This window comes from Dipodomys merriami, unplaced genomic scaffold, assembly GCF_024711535.1.
Source record: "Dipodomys merriami isolate MVZ:Mamm:240054 unplaced genomic scaffold, mDipMer1.0.p SCAF_291, whole genome shotgun sequence".
NCBI classification, from domain to species: Eukaryota; Metazoa; Chordata; class Mammalia; order Rodentia; family Heteromyidae; genus Dipodomys; species Dipodomys merriami.
This window is the reverse complement of record NW_027204393.1, coordinates 1,248,341-1,264,748: the sequence shown is the minus strand read 5'-3', so window position 1 is coordinate 1,264,748 and position 16,408 is coordinate 1,248,341. Positions and strand designations below refer to the sequence as shown.

The following is a 16,408-nucleotide window of genomic DNA, read 5'->3' as shown; positions in this document are numbered from 1 at the left end:
CACATCTGATCCTTTGCCCCACTCCCATACAAAGTACTTATCTCCAGAACTAAAAGCAGATATGTCTGCATACAGACACAATGAATAGCATTTTTTTTTGTCGATCATGGGGCCTGAACTCTGGGCCTGAGCACTGTCTCTCAGCTCTTCAGCTTAAGGCTAGCGCCCTACCACTTGAGCCAAAGCGCCACTTTCAGCTTTTTCTGTTTATGTGGTGCTGAGGAATCAAACCCAGGGCCTCATGCATGCAAGGCAAGCACTCTACCACTGAGCCACCTTCCCAGCCCCCGAATAGCCATTTCTGCATCCCAGCATTCCTTAAACCTCTCTATACCTCAGCTCAAAAAACTATACTTTCAATGTTAATGTTAACTCACTAACAAACTATTACTTTGCTATTGGCAGGGAGTTGACAGCATTAAGAGTCGTGTGGACATGGATATATGAAAACCCTATACTATTGCTGTGAACCCTAAGAATTAAGGGTATGACTCAAATGGTACTATTTGCCTAGGTACTAAATTCAGTTTATAGTACAACACACACATACATCCTTGAAGCCAACTAGGTACACAGCTATCTTCCAACACTGGATATACACAGGTTCACAAGTAGAACTCTGGCTACACCTAGAACTTAAAAAAGACAAAAACTGACCAACAGCTCACCAAGATAATAAATTTCTGGCCAAATATGGGCTTGCTCATAGATGAATGATTTTACAGTTATCTTGACTTCTCTCAAGAACTCACTGACCCTAAAGAAACTTAAAGAGAAATAGCTTTCTGAAAACAGAATTTCAAGAAATTTCCAATACCTCTAAGTAGAAACACCCAATTTATGGAGCAACTATGATAAAACAGTACCAAAAAGAAATCTAACAAGGTATTTATTTCCCATTTCATCAGATCCTTGGCATTATCAACGAAGACTGTAAAAATGCCTACTTTTATTCCATGTACTTCATATTACTTGCAACAATATCCACTTTTTAGTAAGTTCACAAATGAGTAAGATACTCTGAAATAACTTTCATTCACAGGTATAACTTTCATTTCTTACTGCCTTACATCCATAGCATAGACAAAAATAACATAATCCATGATAATTTGCAGGCAAAGTCAAAGTCTGAGATATGGAATTTCCAACAACTTAAATTATCTGGACATTAAGATTTACCAGTAGTTAGGAGAAGTAGAGGCAGGCTAATAAAAGAATCACCAATACATCTTAATTTGCCATCATCACTTGTTTATTAACAGACCCAATTACAAAAATAGCATGGCAGACACCTGAAAGGGAAAAAAAATTTATTAAAAGAAAAATTCTAGCAGCCTAAATGAACATAAGTCAATTATAAAATGCAAGCAATTTTTTTTGCCAGTCCTGGGGCTTGAACTCAGGGCCTAAGCACTGTTCCTGAGCTTCTTTTGCTCAAGGCCCGGCCACAGTGCCACTTCCTACCTTTTTCATGTGGCACTGAGGAAATTGAACCCAGGGCTTCATGCATGACAGGCAAACACTCTACCACTAAGCCATATTTCCCAATTGCTAGCAATTCGAAGGACACACTTTCCATTTAAATAAACAGAGGTTTCTTCCAAACCAAAAAGTCCTCAAAAGGAAATAACTAAACTCATCATGTATGACAGATTTTTTCCCCAATGAAAACTGATTAAAAGGCACTGAAATCCCCAATTAACTAATGGAAAAAATATTCAAGACCACACTGTTACTAGTACTTATCTAGCATGCAGCCTCACCTCAGTTCATCCTTCTAATAAGCCTATTGATCTGATCCTCCCTGTTGCCAGCATCTCCACCTTCTACAAAGTGGGTGGTCTTCTTCTTCATGCCACCTCGGGGAGAAGATAACTTGAAGGGCCACAGGAAGTTATTTGCTTCCTTGAAGCGTTTCCCAACAGTATAGATCTCATGAATCAGATCCTCCATGCAGATGATGCCATATTTACCTGTAAAATACAAGATTACAGTCTCAAAATGTCTTTTAAAAGGTTTGTCACTGAATTTTAAGGTATTTTCCTCAAGGAGCTTAAGGAATACATAAAGATTCCTAATGGCAAAACAAAGGACCTCAAAAAGTCAGGAATTATCACTCACTCTCAAACAACTTACCAAGAGATCGAGCAATCAAAGCATTATCTGTTAAGGCAATTCGCTTCTTATTAATTTTGCCATAACCACGCTTGTAGATGAGCTCATTTACTGACTTCAGGTTTGGGTACCTTAAATACGAAAAACAGACATAGTCATTGTGTCAAGAGCACCTGAAATTCATCTTGCTACATAATTTAATAAACAGAACCAAAAGAAAAAAAGGAGACTCACCCCCATGCAATATATGGCTCCACAATCCTCAGCATATTAATTGAAGCCTTATTGAGCTTAACAAAGGTACCATTGAAGATCTGGCGAAGGCGAAGAAGCTGCAACACCTTACGGACTTTTGGGCTCACACCATTGATACTGCATTGAAAAGGGAACAAAAATATTATTCTGGCCTTTATCAATTTTTAGATAGGAAGTATGTTGCAAAGACCTAAAACCACTATTTTTCCTTCAGTCTGCTGAATACATAAAAGGTCCTGACTTCCTTACCATCACTCACATTTATGAAATATTTGTTATAACCATTTCTGAAATCAACTCCCAGGATATTTAGGAGTGGGTAGCTGTGGATGCAGCTTAAAACCAAACCTTTAGAAAAAGGACACCAGGCTTGCAATCTTAGCTCCTTACCCATGAATGGTTAAATGTGCATCTATCAACAAAGCTAAGCAGCAGGCTTAGGCCTGAGCAAAAATCTTAGACCCATCCTCTCAGTTAAGAGTGGACAGTTATGGGACTAGAGACTGCCAACTAAGCACATTTAAAAGCACCCCCAACCCTTTCTAGCTACATCTAAAGCATTGCTACTCCACTCAGTACTCCCAGAAGGAAGTTTCTCTAGGGATTTATAGCTTTCCCTTTAAAAAAAAAAGCAAAAAACAGTCACAACGTACCCTCTGATTCTGATGACAAATGCCAATTTAGGTTCTGCAGGTACATAGAAGTTGCCCGCTTTTCTGGCCATTCTAGCCATTCGGATCTCAGTTCTGTACATTTGCCTGTATTCTTTGTGGTAGTGCTTAGCTTTCTCATAGATGAGCTTCCTCCTTGCCTTTCGAAGCTGAAAACCAAGCACCAGTTATACATGATTTTCTAGTTCCAAACACAACTCATACCAGTTCCAAAAAAAAGAGAAAAAAGCAGTAATTCCCCTGTAATTCTCTCCATTCTGCAGTAAAATTTTATTTTTTTTTTGGTCTTGGGGCCTGAACTCTGGGCCTGTGGGTGCTGTCCCTCAGCTCTTCAGCTCAAAGCTAGCACTCTACCACTTCTGGTGGAATCGAACCCAGGGCCTTATGCATGCAAGGCAAGCACTCTACCATTGAGCCACCTTCCCAGCCCCAAGCAGTAACAACCTATGTTAGCTTGAGAATGCTATGTTAGGAAGCACCTCCCACTTGTTTGACAAATACTGACGTAAAGAATCTCAGAGAACATTCACTTCCACAGCTGTACCAAACACAATGCCCTGTCCTTCCAAAGTTTACCTACCATCTTCTGAGCACATTTCTTTCTCAGACGCTTTATTTTCAGCTCTGCGAAATTCCTTCGCTTTTTCTTAAGGGTTTCTGGCACAGCAGGAACCTTCTTTTTCTTCTCTCTGTCATTAGCAAACCAAGCATGTTACTCAAAAACCTCCCAGTGTTTGTACTGAGTACTTTCAGCAGTTATTGTTTAGCATACCTAGGATCACTGGCTCTATTTGAAACTTATTTGCTCTGATCAGATATAATCTGGCAGTAACCGTCACTTTAACAGACCCTTAGCCATCCCGCACATTAATAAGCTTACACCCATTCAAGCCACAAGTCTCGCCCTTAGACTAGCCCAAAATATCAAGATACACTAACAATTCGTACATGACGCTTCTTGCGGAAAGGCGACCGTTTGTCGTCTAGTAGTCACCACCCTGGTTTAGGTCTTAAGCTGCACATGCCCAACGCACTGGCCTGACGGGAAAAACATTAAGGCCCACTGCTAGCCAGCCAAATTCGACCCAGACATCTCGCTAGTCTCTGCAAAGACCTTCCACGGAAGGCTCAACTCCATCTGACTGTTGGGTTCCACACGCTTTTCTGCCCTCACATCTCACTACTGGAAGATCCCAAACCACAGCACCAAGGCCGCCTCTTCGCATCCTAGCCTGGAGTCCCACAGCTGTCACAAGGCGTCACAAACACGTGGACAAAGGCACAAGCTACAGACAATTTGGGGAAAAATGAGGATAAAGGCCTCGGGTTTCGGGGATGGAGAAGGATTCTGGGGAAGATGAGATGGAACTTACTCGGCACCCTCCATGGTTCCAGCCGGAAAAGAGGAAGTTAGCGCATGCGCACTGTCCACTTAAAGACTGCGAGAATGAAGCCCCATGACTTATAGGTGTCTTAGGTTATGCCAGAAAAAAACCCCGACAAAACCCTGAACTAAGCGCCCACTCCGCAGGCGTAAAATTAAGAACTACCTGGTTTAATCTCTTCCAACCAACTTTCAGGTTTGCATAAGGAAAGGTAACTGCAGCGATCACGCCCTTTGACCAACTCGAGACCAAAGAGCGCTGCGGCTTTCCGTTCGGGGTCCTCATCTGTTGCTTTTGACTGCCTCAGGTTTAAACTTCACTCTTCACTTGACCCAAATAACACGCCTCACAGATGAGAACTACGAGTCCCGGCATGCACCACTCCATGGCCTGCCCGGAGGGAGGGCGACGCCTGACCCGGGTTCTAGGTAGCCACAGTGATCATGAATCCAGAAGGGGAAACGAGAGCATGTGAGGCCCCGTCCCGAGCGGCTCGTGCTATTCCAAGTCACTGTGGACTGGAGATCTCCGCAGCTCCCCGCCACCCGTAGTTACAGACAACCACGCCCCCCCTTGGCCGCGCGGCCGAGGTCCTTCTAGTCATCTCCCTAGACTGCAGGGCTGTCTACCGCAGCGCCTGATCGCAGGCGGGGCCGTCCGGAGTCCCCTAGCTAACACGAGTGGTGAGACTGGGGAAAGTGAGGACTAGACGACCCGAGGAGGATGGCTGGTGCGCCGCGGGCCGCGGGGCCCGGCCGGCGCAGGCCGGGGCAACCCACGGCAGGGGGCGTGAGCCGAGGTGGGAGGTGTGACGATGGGGGGGGGGGGGGAGGCTGCGGCCGCGGCCGGGAGCGAGGGGCTTGCCCCGCCAGGGCTGTGTGGACGGCGGCCTGGCGGGCGGGGGGCCGGGCCGGGGGCGGGGTGCTCCGGGGGCGGGGAGGGCCGAGCGGAGGGAGGGCCGATGCCGATGCCGCCGCCGGCTCTTCCCGATCGCCGTTTATATAGCGCCGATTGTGGAGCCCGCTCAGACCTGGCCAGGAGCGCTCCGGCTTGCAGGCGGCGCTGCACTCCGGAGCCCGGTGCCGGAGTGACAGCCGCAGGGAGCGCACGGCCGGGGAAGCCGAGACCGCGGGAGCAGCTGCGAGTGGTGGGGCAGCGCTCGCCTGCACGGTGCGAGTCGCCCCTTCCTGGTGTTCCGCTGCCCTGCACCCCCTTCTCCCACCCTGTCTCAACTTGGGTCAAGTTGACAACTCCAGCGGCTGCCGACCGGCCGGTGCGGTGTCCTCCACGCATCTCTCCCCGGGGGTGAGAGGAAACCGCTGCAGCCGGTTTTGGGAGGGGACACTCGGGCAGCAGCGACGGCTCGGCCATGAGGGCAGCGCGCGTCGCCTAACTCGCGGCTGTCACCGCCGCTGCAGTGCAACCGGCCAGCGGGGCGCTCCGGGACAGGCGGGCGACCGCCGGCAGGAGGCGCCGAGCCGGGTGGCTGCCTCGGCGAGCACAGCCCGGGGGCCACCGCACGGAGCTCGGGGCGGGAGTGGCCCCGCGCGCAACCGGGAGCTGCGCCGCGCACTCCAGCCCCACGGGCACCTCGGAAGCGGGCGCGGGGTGCAACCTTCTGGTCCCAGCCGCTTTGACAAGCGTCCCAGGACTCGCCACAGGGCTGCTTCGGCGCAGGGTGGGTGCAGACCCGGGCTCAGGGCTCGTGCGGGGCCCCCGGCGTCGCGATGAACATCGTGGTGGAGTTCTTCGTGGTCACTTTCAAAGTTCTCTGGGCGTTCGTGCTGGCCGCGGCGCGCTGGCTGGTGCGGCCCAAGGAGAAGAGCGTGGCCGGCCAGGTGTGCCTCATCACCGGCGCGGGCAGCGGCCTGGGCCGCCTCTTTGCTCTGGAGTTCGCCCGGCGCCGGGCGCTGCTGGTGCTCTGGGACATTAACACGCAGAGCAACGAGGAGACGGCGGGCATGGTGCGCCACATCTACCGCGACCTGGAGGCGGCCGATGCCGCCGCGCTGCAAGGTAACTCGCGATCCCGCGCCCGAGCATTGTTGGGTCAAACCTCTCTCCTCGCCTCCTGTCCCTCCACCCGGGGAGGGCTTTCACACCCCACTGTCACAGGCACCTCAGCTCTCGAGGAAAAGAACGCCCCGCTGGTCTCCTGGAAGGCGAGTGGAATTTGCCCCTTGATTAAAGAACACGATCTCCCCGGTATTAGACCCAGCTCCAACGGAGATCCTATCACTCTGGGGACATCTCTGGGTTTCCTAAATCCTGAGGTTATTGTGACCACAGACTTGGGTTCTAAAGAAATTATCTAGCTCTGACCTGCAGTGGGAGATAGGAAAGTAAAGAATCGCTGGGAAGTTTGTCCCAGGATGGACTGAATGTGTGTCTGTTCTAGTCTAGTCCGCATCCCCTTGGACTAGTGTAGTGTTGGTAATTTAGCTATAACTTTAGCCAGGGGTATATAATTACCTTGTTTCACCAGCCATAGTGTTTTAGACTTACACACCCTGAGAGATGCAACTGCCCCTTGAGAAAGAACTTGGAGAATTTCAACTCCATTGTAAACTTCTTCCTTGGTTTTGGTCCCTCCTATCTGCATTTTTTGTATACTTATTAACTAGCAGGAATCTGAGACTTTTTCTTAAGCCCAAGTAGAGACTAACCAGTCACCAATATTGGTCCAGGAAATTTGACGATGGCTCTTGCTTTGAGGCTGCATTTTTTTATTTCCAGGGAAAATATTGAACTCTAGGTGAGGATTGCCTTGGACATCACGCCTCCCCACAGCCATCATTTGTTACTAAACTTATTGGCACTTGTCCTTTTGATTTAAGGTGAAAAAATGTTACACTGCTAGCATGAAGAGGCAAAAATAGCAAAACAAAACAAAACAAAACAAACCCCCAAAAGCCAAAACGCCTAAAAGACAACACTGTTCATTTTCCAGGGAAGAGATATGGGGTTTTAAGCTGTTTGAGTTCTTGCATGGTAAAAGTGAAGTTGATTTGTGATGATACTTTTTAAGGCTACCCAGTAAGCACATACTAGCAACCTCCACTTTTTCACAAGAAACTTTAGATTCATTAATTGGCCTGGATGAATTCCAATTATTATTTACAGTTTTGATTTGTGAGCCTTAAAGTGATTTTCTGTTTCTATTAAGGGATGTTTCTGGCCTCTCCTCCAAAACAGGAATGTGTAATGTGTGTTATTCTCTGGGCTGAGGTCAGCTCTGTGCAGGTGTCTTTAGCTGCAGCAAGCTGATCCCATGTGGTCTACTTGTATTTGGGCTTGTCACAATGACATGGCTTTCCCCTAAGCAAAGTTCTCCAGTAAATTGCTGTAATTCCCAAAGACTTTTGGGGGGAGGAAGGCAGCTGTAAGTGCAGTTATTGGCAAGCATTATGGTGTTAGAAATTTGAAGCTCACTGTTGAGTTTTTGTTTTGTGTGATCTTTGTCCTACTGATTGCCATGGGACTCACTTTCTGTACCCCTTCTCTGTTCCATTTTCGCCTCATCTGGACTTCTGAGGACAGCTGGGAATGGTGAGGAAGAAATTCTGCCCCACTGTAACCTGCAGGTTTTTACCTACACCTGTGATGTGGGCAAGAGGGAGAATGTCTACCTGACGGCTGAAAGGGTCCGCAAGGAGGTTGGTGAGGTCTCAGTCCTGGTCAATAATGCTGGTGTGGTCTCTGGACATCACCTTCTGGAATGTCCTGATGAGCTCATTGAGAGAACCATGATGGTCAATTGCCACGCTCACTTCTGGGTAAATATAAACATCCTTGTTTTTCATTCTTGGGCCCTCCTCTATGAGAAGGTTGGGAAGGAGAAAGACCTCAGTGCCAGCCTGAAAGCCACCTGCACTCTCTCACCATAGTCTACTAATGAGCTATTCCCTCATGGTGAATTACATCGTATGTCGGTTACTATTAAAACGTGGCTTTCTTCCCCTTCCCCCAATTCAGTATTTCTTGAGAGACTAGAAGAGTGAACATTGTAAAGTAGTTTGAAAGATTGCCATAAAAATAACAAGAGGGAGTATAAACCCCTGGGTTTGTTTATTTTACTTTTTGTTGAGTTTATAAAACATTGGTTGTTCTTATGAATTCCTAAAGCCAGGGTTTAGGCTTCCAAATTACTATTCAGCCACATTTTAGAAAGTGCCAAAGATTCTGAGATCAGCATTTGTGGTCCACTGGGAGTGGCCAGGCCACCCCAGCAGTTACTTCACATCCACTGACGGTCCACAGGGTGCATGGCATCTTCCTGATTGAGGATATCTCAGGACTTACTCAGCTTATAAACGAACCTCTCATGAGAGTAGAAGTCACTTTGTTAGGACCACATAGAGGGGAAGGGAGTTTGTGAGAAAAGGTAAGTCAGGCACTTCAGTGATGTTAGCATCTAGTCAGGAGTATCTAGGAATGAGAGCAGAGGACTTCTGCTTAGGAGGTGCAAAATAACTCCAACTTATTAGCTTAATTAACTTCAATAAAGATAAATAGGTATTTTCTTATAAATGAACACTGTTGGGTTCCTATAAGCTTTTATCCCTATAATAATTTCCATTTACTTCTATAGACAAGTAGGATCCAATAAAGTAGAGGTGAGAAAGAGTGGATGGCCAAGGTGCAGGTCAGGGAAAGAGTGCTTGCTTGGCATACACAAGATCTGAGTTTAATTGTCAGCAACCAGGGGAAAAGAAGAAAGAAAATTTAAGAAGATACAGTTTTATTTAATTTTTCCATATGTAAATTACTCTTCTAATTGACCACAACAAAGAACCATTTCTCCTAAATAGGTCACATTAAATCTTATTAATTTTCTAGCAACAGCTTGAAAACTTAGAAGTCCTTATTCAAATTTTGCTTATCCAGTATAATGTTTTTTATGTGATCCTGGAAGAAGCTAATTTTAGTGTTTTAGTTTAAAACATTAGCTTTATTGAACTCATTTTTAAACCTCTACAAATGAAATATAAATAACCTGGGCTAATTCGTGTCTGTGTTTTAAATGGGTCAGGAGCTCACCAAGCACAGCTGAGGGAATGTAAATGTCCTGTCTGAGCGTATGCATGTTAGTGTATGTGCATGTCCCTTGGGTACAGTGGGTGTGGAAAACCCACTTTTTTTTCCCTCGCTGTTGTCATGTTCACAAGAACACGTAGCAAGTAGCCAAACGTGGGTTAGGTGGGTAAAGGCCAAATAAATACACTTGACAATATCATTTATCAAGAATTTGGGCCATTCATAATTCTGAGTAAAACCAAGAGCCTCCATTTGAAGAAAAGGCAAACAAATTGCAGGTGGAATGTCGTTTCCGAAGTTGCAGGAAGGTAAGGATGAAGGCATGGAGCTACCACAGAACTGTTGATTTCAGTGAACTCACCAACCTTAAAAAGATACAGAGTCCTTCCTAGGTTAGGGTGAAGCACAGGAACTGGTTTGGGTTAAGCACAGGAACTGGTTTGGGTTTTTGTTTTTTTTTTTCCAAATAACCTTTGACTGAAATGATGAAATGTTTCCTAACTATAAACTTTTACCTCTGGCATACTCTGAAGTTTCACCATCTTGACTATTCTCTCTGCATGAATATTTTGCTAACTTGTGAAATTTCAAATAAACTAGATTTTAAAGAAATTCCATACAATCTTCATTTAAAATATTTATAATAGGAGAGCAGCATATCTTTCCTACCCGTTCTATATATACTCTTAAGTGCTAATTTAGACTGTGCTAAGTGCAGAAAATCCATAGCCTCAATTTTGAAATACACATAAATCGATATACTCTACTACTAACATCGGGCTACTTTCTAACATTAAGAAGAAATGGACTCAAATTGCTAACAGAAAAGTCATTCTGGAACTGACTCTTTACAAGAAGCAAGAACACCCACCTTCCTAGCGTCTTCTCTGTGCCTTGGGATGTTGCTTAACACACCGCTTAGGGAGTTCTTGGATGCTTTGGCAGTAATGACGTCACTTCATATTAAAATATGGGAGGCTCCTGAATTCTCCAGCTGTTTTTCCCCTAAACATCTAAACTTAAGAATTTATTTTCAATATTGAGTCAGAAAATTCATTTTAGTGTTGGCATTTGTGACTTCTTGCTGAGACAAACTTTTGGAGAAGCTGAAATTTGGCAACTAAATTTATCATTCTTACAATGATGGGATGGGAGGGCAACATAGTATCATTGAAAGCCACATAAATTGTTTCCCTTCCAGTAGTCCTTTTAGGTGAATAAGTAGGTAGTGATATTTTTTTCTTCTTCAAGATGTATGGGCCTTGATTTGTGCCATTTTCCTTCCAGAAAAATTAATGAGTGTCTGGGTATGGAAAACAAGTTGCTCCATAGAATTTTAAAACTAGATCATTTGGGCAAAGAGCTCATTCAGTTATTTGAACAGGTCATCTTGAGATTTTTAAGTAGCAGTTAATGTTTGTTTTCATAGATGAACAAGTAGTATGTTGATCCTGACTCAGAGTGAAAGTCATTTTCATGCGAAATAGGAAACCGTGGGACTTCCACTGAAAAGCCATGGATGCCCCCACTTTCAAGCCATTCCTGATACTACTCCCCTTGCCTACAACTTGCTGTTTCTCCACTCCTGTAGCTTTTAAGACCTAGTTCAAATTCTTTATGTAATCTTTCTCTCCTGCTGACATTCTTGGGTACCACTAGAGTGTCAAAGTTTCCTAGCAACTATCTCATCCAAACCCCTACTTTTCTTTCCTTCTTTTTTTTTTTTTTTTGTCGGTCGTGGGGCTTGAACTCTGGGCCTGGGCGCTGTCCCTCAGCTCTTCAGCTCAAGGCGAGCGCTCTACCACTTGAGCTACAGCGCCACTTCTCCTTCTTTTTTTTAAGTGTTCTTTTCCTCTGCTAGAGATTGAACCCAAGGCCAAGTATATGGTAGACAGGATACTCTATCATCAAGCCATCCTCTAATCTAGCCTCTTGTTTTCCAATGAACTTGAAGTTGTGTAAGACTTGTGGAAAGTTTTCCATGATTTTTCTTTTCAGCCTCTGGTGGCATTCTCAACCTTTGGTGCAGAGTATGTTCTTTTTGGAATTACTTTGTTCATATTGTTTATTTCACTCCAACATAGATGGCAAGCTCACTACAAAGCCAGTTTGTTATGTACATCTGTTTGCTTTCCTTGCCTAAAACAGAATAGAGCCTAGTTAGTAATATGTAAGTAGCTTCTGCTTAAATATTTAGAAAGTATTCTGTTCAGAGTACTCTACATGGCTCTGTGTTGTAAATTTTCAAAAGGTTAGCATCATGTTAGACTAACTCAAGTTCAGAAAGGTTTGATTCTTTGCAATGTGACTTTATTATTGTTTGTATCTCCTTTTGTTTCTTACCCAACTTACATTTTTCCTGTAGGAGTATATTCTACTCTTTGATGTGAGGCTAGGGACTTTAAGAGAACTGCTAAAGATATACCAATTTGAATCAAACTTAAATGGAATGAATGGTTATTCATTTTCCCCAATGACCTATTCCTCAAGAAGATTTCAAGAAGAGCACCCTAAAATAAATCCTTCTTTCTTTCTTAGCTATATACCATGTCTACAACATTTAGAAGCTTTTATAATCCTCACGTTATTTGTCACAGTTTTCCAAGTGGCATAATACACCTTATAGTGTTCTACCACTGGCACTTCTCCCTGTAACTTTCTCTTACGCACCAGTTAAAAAGTGGGGTTTAGGGCTGGGAAGGTGGCTCAGTGGTAGAGCGTTTGCCTTGCATGCATGAGGCCCTGGGTTTGATTCCCCAGCACCACATAAGGAAAAAGAAAAAAAAAAAGCCAAAGTGGCGCTGTGGCTCAAGTGATAGAGCGCTAGCCTTGAGCTGAAGAGCTGAGGGACAGCGCCCAGGCCCAGAGTTCAGGCCCCATGACTGGACCCCCCCCCCAAAAAAAAGTGGGGTTTGGAGTATATTTAGTCGGCATGATCTGCTGTGGAAAGCACAAGACAAGGCTGTGGAGAATGAAAGTAATGCCATGCACTTTAATGCAAGTGTAGAAATCATTCAAAAAGACTCTAGCCCATTGAGGTGCAAAATCTTGGAAATAGCTCTCTATTCTACTTGAAATATAGAAAGCTGGCCTCCCTACTGTACTCCCTGTTTTCCCCCAAATATTACATTGCTTCACTTGTTATTTTTCCAAGGGAGTAGAATCTTAGCTTAGTTATTTCTGAAAGACCAAGTTTATGGTGAGCATCCTTTTAAACCAAACAGCTGCATTTAGCCCTATAAATAAGCAGCCAATTGATCCCTGATTAACCAAAAGTGCAAAGGGGGAGAGTGGGGGGAGGGGGGGGAATGAGCAAAGCATTTAACTATAGGCCTTTTATATGCTGAAGAAATTTTACATGGTAAAGGACTAAATCTGTCAGATAGCTAGTTGGTAATTTACCTCTATTGATATGGTAGTCAGACAAGATAATTGGTAGTTAATTAATAGACCACTTAACTTAAAAGGTTTCACAGTTTTAAAATACTAATTACTGAATTAGGCATTTATCTATATCCAAATGTCTAAAGTCTATTTAGTTAAAATCCATCCAGGAAAAGTAAAAGCCTACCAGCTAGATCTGAGTAATGTAGCACTTAAAGACATTAGTGCTACAGTTGTAGCTACTATCTCCTGACTGGTCCCTAAGCATTAATGGTTAAATTCTTACATGATTTATTGGTTTTTAATCTTATGTACAATATTCCTTTATTCTGTACTTAGATAAACCTAGTTTTAGGTGGGCGCCGGTGGCTCACGCCTGTAATCCTAGCTATTTAGGAGGCTGAGATCTGAGGATCGCTAAAGCCATCCTAAGCAGGAAACTCGGTGGAACTCTTATCTCCAATAAACCACCAGAAAACCGGAAGTGGGCTGTGGCTCAAGTGGTAGAGCCACAGCCATGAGCTGAAGAGCTGAGGGACAGTGCCCCAGGCCTAGAGTTCAAGCCCCACAACCAACAAAAAACACCTGGTTTTATTTAAACCCTGCTAAGTTTAGGAGTTTTAAAGTCTCATTTCAAAGTATTCAGATAAAACCAGCTGTTCAAAAAAATGTCTTTGAACCATACTACAATATTAAGAATTACCAGATTAAGGGGCTGGGAAGGTGGCTTAGTGGTAGAGTACTTACCTAACATGCATGATGCCCTGGCCACATAAACAGAATAAGTCTGAAATAGTGCTGAAGCTCAAGTGGTAGTGTGCTAGCCTTGAGCAAAAAGAAGCTCAGGGACTGCCCGCAAGGCCCTGAGTTCAAGCCCCAGAACTGGGAAGAAAAATTAAAAAAAGAATTACCAGACTAAATGTTTTATAAGAAAACACTTCCAAAACAAAACAAAAAACCGCTTCCCTATCTTAGAATAGCTACTTTACTTAGAACATAGAATTTATGGCCAATTTTTTTTTTTTTTGTCGGTCATGGGGCTTGAACTCTGGGCCTGGGTGCTGTCCCTGTGCTCTTCAGCTCAAGGCAAGCGATCTACTGCTTCAGCCACAGCACCACTTCCCGGTTTTTTAGTGGTTTATTGGAGAGTCTCACAGACTTTTCTGCCCAGGCTGGCTTTGAACCACAATCCTCAGATCTCAGCCTCCTCAGTAGCTAGGATTACAGGCATGAGCCACCGGCACCCAGCTGCCAATTTTTAAATCTATACCAGAACTAGTTTCAGTTAGTAAGTAAAGATCCTATGTATAAAATATTAGAGCATTAGAAATGAAAACTTTGAAGCCCCGCACCAATGGCTCACACCTGTAATTGTAGCTACTCAGAAAGCTGAGGTCTAAGGATTCTGATTCAAAGCCAGCTCTGGACAAAACAGTATGTGACTCTTAGCTCCAGTTAACCAACAAAAAGCCAAAAGTAGAGCTGTGGCTAAACATCAGCCTTGAGCGGAAAAAGCTAAGGGAGACATGTAAGGTGCATGCATGCACATTCACACACACACACACACACACACACAGCCCACACATGAAAGAATTAGAATCTTGAATTCAGTTATACCATATTAATTCTTGTGCTGCTAGTTAAAAACAGAAAAACATCTCTTTTGACAGCAATTGTTTGGTACTTTGGAGTATATACTATACACACAAAATAGAATCACATGCTCATTGAATTTTTAGTTTCTATACTGTATATGTATTACATGCTAGGCCCAAATCCATTGTTGGTAGAAATAAAAATCTATAATAAGAGCCAGGAACTGGTGTCTCATACCTGTAATCCTAACGACTCAGGAGGCTGAAATCTGAGGATCAAAGTTCAAAGCCTCCCTGGGTAGGAAAGTCCATGAGCTTCTTATCTTCAAGTGATAGAATGCTAACCTTGAGCATAAAAAACTCAGAGACAGCATCCCCCAGGCTCTGAGTTCTAGCTCCAGAACTGGCACACACACAAAGTTTATAAAATAAAATGTTACTTTACATAACTGGTGTAAGCAGGGAGCCAGACAGTACTTCATATAAAAAACTTTCCAAGCGAGGTACTGGTGGCTCATGCCTGTAATCCTAGCTACGCAGGAGGTTGAGATCTGAGGATGGATCACAGTTCAAAGCCAGCGGGGCAGGAAAGTGTGAGACTCTTACCTCTAATAAACTCAGAAAACCAGAAGTGGTGCTACAGCTCAAGTGCTAGAGTACTAGCCTTGAGCTGAAGAGCTCAGCGACAGCGCCTAGGCCCAGAGTTCAAGCCCCAGCAAACAGTGCTAGGTAGCCTTGCCTGCCTTCCTGCCTGCTTGCTTGCCTGCCTGCCTTCCTTCCTTCCTTCGTTCCTTCCTTCTTTTTCTTTCCTCCCTTCCTATCCTTTCCCTTCCTATTCTCCTTCCCTCCCTTCCATTCTTCCTCTCTTTCCTTCTTCCCTCCTTCCTTCTCCCTTCCTTTTTTTTTCCTCCCTCCCTTCCTTGCTTCCTTTCACATGGTCTCATCCTATAGCCCAGGCTGGACTAGAACTCAGAATCATTCTCTCAATCCCCCAAATACTGAGATTACAGGCATTTGCCAATACACCTGGCCCAATGCCTGAATTTCTAAGCCATATGAACAAATAGCAGTGCATCATTATTGCCAAATCTAGTGTGCAGCTTCATCTTTCCAGAGTGTGACCTTCTTGATTGTCTCCTTGAAATTCAACCACCTTTCTTGTGCTGTTTTCTACCTTTTTGATCCTCCCTCTTAGCCTCCCACCTTTGAAATGTTGGCTCTTTAGTATTGTGTGCTCAGACCAGTCCTCCCTGTGTCCCCTATCTAACTGGGTGATCTCTTTTAGTTGATTCAACTGTGACTTCTAGATTGTTCTCAAGTTCAGTAGTCTGTTGAATAGACATAAATTCTTGGTTGAAAGAAATACCCCTTCTCGGCAGCGCACTGGTGGTTCACATCAGTAATCCTAGCTACTCAAATCCTAGTTACTCAGAAGGCTGAGATCTGAGCATTGTGATTCTAAGTCAACTAGTGTAGGAAAGTCTGTAAGACTTATCTCCAATTAACCCTCAAAAAACCCAGAAACGGAGCTATGGCTCAAAGTGGTAGAGCACTAGCCTTGAGAAAAAAAAAAAAATAGGTCAAAGATAGCGCCCAGGCCTTGAGTTCAAGCCCTAGACATAAAACAGGGGGAAAAAAAAAAGATCCTTTTGCGTTTAATTATGAAGTAACTTGTGCTATTTATCTCAATTCCTGGAAGCAAAGATGCTCTTTTCTCCCTTGTTATTGTATCTGGGCTTTATCCATTATTATCCCAGTAGAAATTAATCTATGGGACATGTCAAAGTGGAGGCATTCTTTAACCTGTGCTAATGTTAACATTAATTGAATAGCTTTTTCAGAAAGACTGAATGGAGAGTGCCCCTCCCCCTGCCCCCCCACATGGCAATCTTTGGCCATTTCTTGCAGGATTAGGTTCTTGAGGCCTAGAGAAAACCTACCAACCCTGTGGGTAAACTCATAACTG

General features: G+C 44.2%; 2 protein-coding genes across 2 annotated transcripts in view; one reads left to right on the top strand and one right to left on the bottom strand.

The window, feature by feature from the left end:
* Window positions 1–872: 872 nt before the first annotated feature.
* Window positions 873–4,519, bottom strand: LOC138839074 (large ribosomal subunit protein uL30). The gene is made up of 7 exons (XM_070038749.1): window positions 4,415–4,519; window positions 3,622–3,730; window positions 3,024–3,190; window positions 2,350–2,487; window positions 2,137–2,246; window positions 1,764–1,973; window positions 873–1,292 (listed from the first exon to the last, which is right to left on the bottom strand). The coding sequence occupies exons 1-6, from the start codon at window positions 4,426–4,428 to the stop codon at window positions 1,765–1,767; spliced, it is 747 nt and encodes a 248-aa protein (XP_069894850.1). The 5' UTR covers window positions 4,429–4,519; the 3' UTR covers window positions 873–1,292; window position 1,764.
* Window positions 4,520–6,065: 1,546 nt separating this feature from the next.
* Window positions 6,066–16,408, top strand: part of LOC138839073 (retinol dehydrogenase 10) — a 33,285-nt gene continuing 22,942 nt past the window's right edge. Inside the window, exons 1-2 of the mRNA XM_070038747.1 lie at window positions 6,066–6,442; window positions 7,967–8,202. Coding sequence (XP_069894848.1) covers window positions 6,154–6,442; window positions 7,967–8,202 — 525 coding nt within the window. The 5' untranslated portion in view covers window positions 6,066–6,153. The remainder of the gene's footprint in view (window positions 6,443–7,966; window positions 8,203–16,408) is intronic.

What these genes read in the sequence shown, in the direction of transcription:
- LOC138839074 (XM_070038749.1), bottom strand. An exon ending in TTTGTCATCAGAATCAGAGG is followed by an intron (nt 2,488 to 3,023) that starts GTACGTTGTGAC and finishes TTTTCAATGCAG; the next exon opens with TATCAATGGTGTGAGCCCAA. An exon ending in GAGCCATATATTGCATGGGG is followed by an intron (nt 2,247 to 2,349) that starts GTGAGTCTCCTT and finishes TTCGTATTTAAG; the next exon opens with GTACCCAAACCTGAAGTCAG.